General features: G+C 35.7%; 1 protein-coding gene across 1 annotated transcript; it reads right to left on the bottom strand.

Moving 5' to 3' along the window:
* Positions 1-937: 937 nt before the first annotated feature.
* LOC18110220 (ankyrin repeat-containing protein At5g02620) lies at positions 938-4,098 on the bottom strand. Its single transcript, XM_006388463.3, has 5 exons — positions 3,263-4,098; positions 2,600-3,156; positions 2,312-2,386; positions 2,134-2,196; positions 938-1,802 (listed from the first exon to the last, which is right to left on the bottom strand). Exons 1-5 carry the CDS (start codon positions 3,996-3,998, stop codon positions 1,107-1,109), a joined length of 2,127 nt encoding a protein of 708 aa, XP_006388525.2. The 5' UTR covers positions 3,999-4,098; the 3' UTR covers positions 938-1,106.

The raw sequence follows: 4,098 nt of genomic DNA, 5'->3' as shown, positions 1-4,098 counted from the left end.
CGTGAAATTGAAACACACAACAAGTACTATAAAACTTAGGATCGTTAGGCTTTGATACCAACCAGCGCAGAAGGAAGCTAATAGGATATCAATAACACATAAAACAAAAGAATTTTAATGAGCAAAAATAGATACAGATATGAACTCTAAATTCATAATTTTATTATTTAAAATTTAAGTATATGGTGGCTGCCTCTTTAAAGGGTTTATAAGACCTTTAAATAAATTAGGAAAACCTACCTCTATTAGGAAGCAACCTAAATTCTAAAAATATTAATGAAATTAAAACATAATCCAAAATAAAAATAATAAATCAAGAAAATCAAGAAAAATAATAAAATTGGCCCAATCAACAACTTTTATGCTTAATTTTAGAAGATCCAACAATATGATAAACGACAAAGTGGCTTCTCATTGAAAATTACCTATAGAATCACTTAGAAAATTTTAAACTCAATCCAATAATAGATCTCATTTTATTTCAGTTTTAAGATGCTAACCTAGTATGGTGCGATTAGACCTTTTATATTGGTCCATAAAAACATATGTAGGCTATTGACATAGTGTGGTTAGATCATATTCTCATCTATTATTGTAAGATCCTCACTCAGCTCAAAAATCTTCAATTTCTACTAGCTCAAGCAATGAGAACTTAACAAATTGGAAGATCTAGGTATAGGCTAAAAATTTATTCAGCAACGGTGGAAGTTTCCGACCCTTCCTTGTTTATGAAGTATTTGTTTATTGTGTAGTTTTCATCTTTTTATTATAAAGAAAACATTTTTGTTTTGTTTTTTAAACTTGAAATCAAGGAAGTGCATCTCATGGACAGGAATTGCTTGTTAAATTTTGCATGGAATGCTAACATAGTATCACATTAATTTGGATAAAAAAATTACTTATATTAGGAGAAAACATTTCTTTTATTTTATTCATCAAAGAAAAAGCTCATCCAAGAGCCGTACATTTCCATAGAATTTAATACACTCAAATTATTACAAATATAAAACTATCAAATAATTGTTACAATCAACAAAATGAAATTATTACGATGATTAAACACAAAATCCATTGATCCGAAGAGCATCATATCAAGAAGACTTTGTTTATTGTTGCTCCCCTTTTTTCTTACTGCGTTTGCTAAATTTAAAAAGCAGCCACTCAAAAGCGCAATAACAGATGAAGAACACGAAATAGAGGTACGGGGAAGCAATTCTTTCAATGATTTGGTTGGCATTCGGCGGAATAATCAATGGAGCAGAAAGCACGGTTTGGACAAGAAAAAGCGCTCCTCCGACGACAAGGGTGACAACGATGAAGGCAAAACTGTTCCCTACATTAATAGCAACGGCAAAGACGAATGCTAAGCACATCAAGTAGATAGCACCACCTGTTAATATTGATGCCAACCAAACTGCATGTGCTGCTACTTTGACATCATATAGTTGAGCCCAACAAAGGATTATCGATGCCATGACCGCGGCATTCAAGGCTACCATGTCAAAATAAATATAAACATTCCTTAGAATGCCTTCATTTTGTGCTGATATGCCCTGGTTTTGGGTACTATTGGTGGTGGTGGTGGTGATTTTAGAAGGTCCGCTTTCAGGCAGGTCTGCACTTCGAGGAAGTTGGAGTATACCAGCAAATGTTACACCAGCGATAAGCACGGCTACAACAAGAAGACAATCGATCCTGCCCTTGATTTCCTCTTTTGGTAGAGGCCTGCTCTTAATTCGGAAATATTCTATTTTGGATTTGTTAGGGCTAGCAAAGAAATGTAAGATCGATAGTGTCATCATCTGGACAACAACAGATAAAAAGAGATGAGCCACCTATATATTAATTACTTGACAAAGAATATATGTATTCAGAATTTTCCTTTTTTTTTTTTAGTTAAGAAGTGTCCGGGTTAGTTAAAATTCGAAATATTAAATTATCATATGTACCTTCGGTAATTTATCTCAAATGTCATACCTAAGCTCATTTGTTTCATATATTGTGGAATCTTTAAAATTAAATATGCAACTAGTTTTCTGATAAAAAGAAATTGAAAGAAGGATGATGATGATGACGAAGAACAAGAAGATGCAGAAGGAGAAGGAGAAGGAAAAGAAGAAGGAGAATACATACAACTCCATAATAATCTAGTTTTCCCTTCCCTCCACTTTTTTCATCTTGATCAACTTGGTTTCCCTACATTGAAAAACCAAAAGATGTTTTATAGGCATGATTTAGGAAAAAGAACCTGAAAAATAGAATATGGAACTAGTTATGTCATAAAAGATCGAATGAAAGAAAAAAGGCATACCACTCCATGATCTGATTTGTCCTTTGTTAGTGGCTTCGGTCCATAGTTTTCACTCTTTTGATCAACTTGGTCGTCCTACACCGAAAAAACCCACCAAGAATATTTGGAGAAAGATGTTTATGTATATAATTTAAGGAAAAAGAAAAGAAAAAAAAACTTAGAAATTTTATTTTGTAGAAGTACTGTTAAGCTAAAAGCCTACTGATTTGATGTGTATAGCATTCGAATAGTTGCTGCTTTTTCATCTACGCCAAAGTAGTTTAGTTTTGCAATTATTACTTAACATACCTTCCCGTTCGGAATTGGTTCACCTGAGTATTCTGCTCCCACTATTTTAGATTGCTTCTCTGCAACATCATATGGTGTCAAGTTTTCGCCATTGGCTATGCGTTTCATAACCATAGAGTTTCGCACAAGAGTAAATGTTGCAATGGATCGGCCATTCTTTGATGCTAAATGCAAAGGTGTATTTCCATCTAGATCCTGCTCATTTATAAGTTCTTTCAGCTTGTTATTTCGTAGGATATACTTCACCACTAGATGCCTTCCACTCTCTGCGGCGACATGAAGAATGTTCTGCCTTTTGCTGTTGAGAAATTCTGTTGCCTCAGTCCAATTGGAAATGTATGCATCAACTACACAAACGTGGCCCTTTTTGCTAGCAACATGGATAGGCATGTTGCCTTCTTCGTTTAGCTGGATTGCACCATCACGATATTTATCGAACAGGAATTGAGTTTCCGAAACATAACCCATGGATGCTGCACAATGAAGTGGATTCCCCCCCTTCTCATCTTTCCGGCGCAAAAGGCCTGGCTTTTCTTTCGCTATTTGTTCCAATATTTCTGAAATTAATTTAAAACAAATGAATAATCGATCAAATAATGAAAGAAACACTGGCATGTTACAAGGGAACATATATGGAGAAATAAAAAAAAATCAATATTTTACTTCTCTTGCTTCCTTGGACAGCGGCGTGCACAGGAGACTTTCCTTCTAGCTTGTTAAGTAAATCAACATCATCAGGTATAGCATCCAAAAGAATAGTGAACATCTTATCATCACTCTGCTTGTCAATGCTATTCTCGACTGCAAGATACAAGGGAGACTTACGTTCATTGTTTTGAGTATATAAAAGCTTCGAGCTTTCCGAAACCAGAAAACGGGCAACTTCGTGGTGACGATTAATGACTGCATCATGTAAAGCAGAGTTTCCCCTATCATTCTTCATCTCCAAAAAACTAGAAAAGTCGCTGGCTTCTCCATGGCCTTTTGCCTTGTTGATAAGAACTGTAATAGTTCTCAGCTGTCCAGCTCCGGCTGCTAAATGAAGTGCAGTATCTTTGTGGAAGTTTTTCCTTGTCATTAGAAGCGGAAAGTGCTGAAGAAGGAGCTCTGTCACATCTTTACTTCCATTGCTTGCTGAAACATGAAGCAATGAATTTCCAGAAGGGCTAACTTGTGTGTAAATGATGGATGATAGTTCCGCTGATGAAACACGCCGCAGTTCACCAAATAATTCATCAAATTTGTCTTCTTCTGCGTACTTGTATAACTCCTTATCCATCAACTTCTTTGGGTCATCATCAGGTGGTATTTGTGCTGGGAAACTCTCTGCCTTCCACTTTCGGAAGTTCTCGTCTCTCTGATTCGAGGCTTGTCCGGATATGTTTATCGATAATTCCATGACTCTGATTATGAAATGGTTCTTGGATGTAGCTCTATTGTTGCAACAGTGGCAGTGAGAGGCTTTCTAGAAGGTATTTAGTGCAGCGATGACAGTTTAA

The sequence above is a fragment of the Populus trichocarpa genome, chromosome 19 (assembly GCF_000002775.5).
Source record: "Populus trichocarpa isolate Nisqually-1 chromosome 19, P.trichocarpa_v4.1, whole genome shotgun sequence".
Classification (NCBI taxonomy): Eukaryota; Viridiplantae; Streptophyta; class Magnoliopsida; order Malpighiales; family Salicaceae; genus Populus; species Populus trichocarpa.
This window is presented reverse-complemented; position numbering and strand designations above follow the sequence as displayed.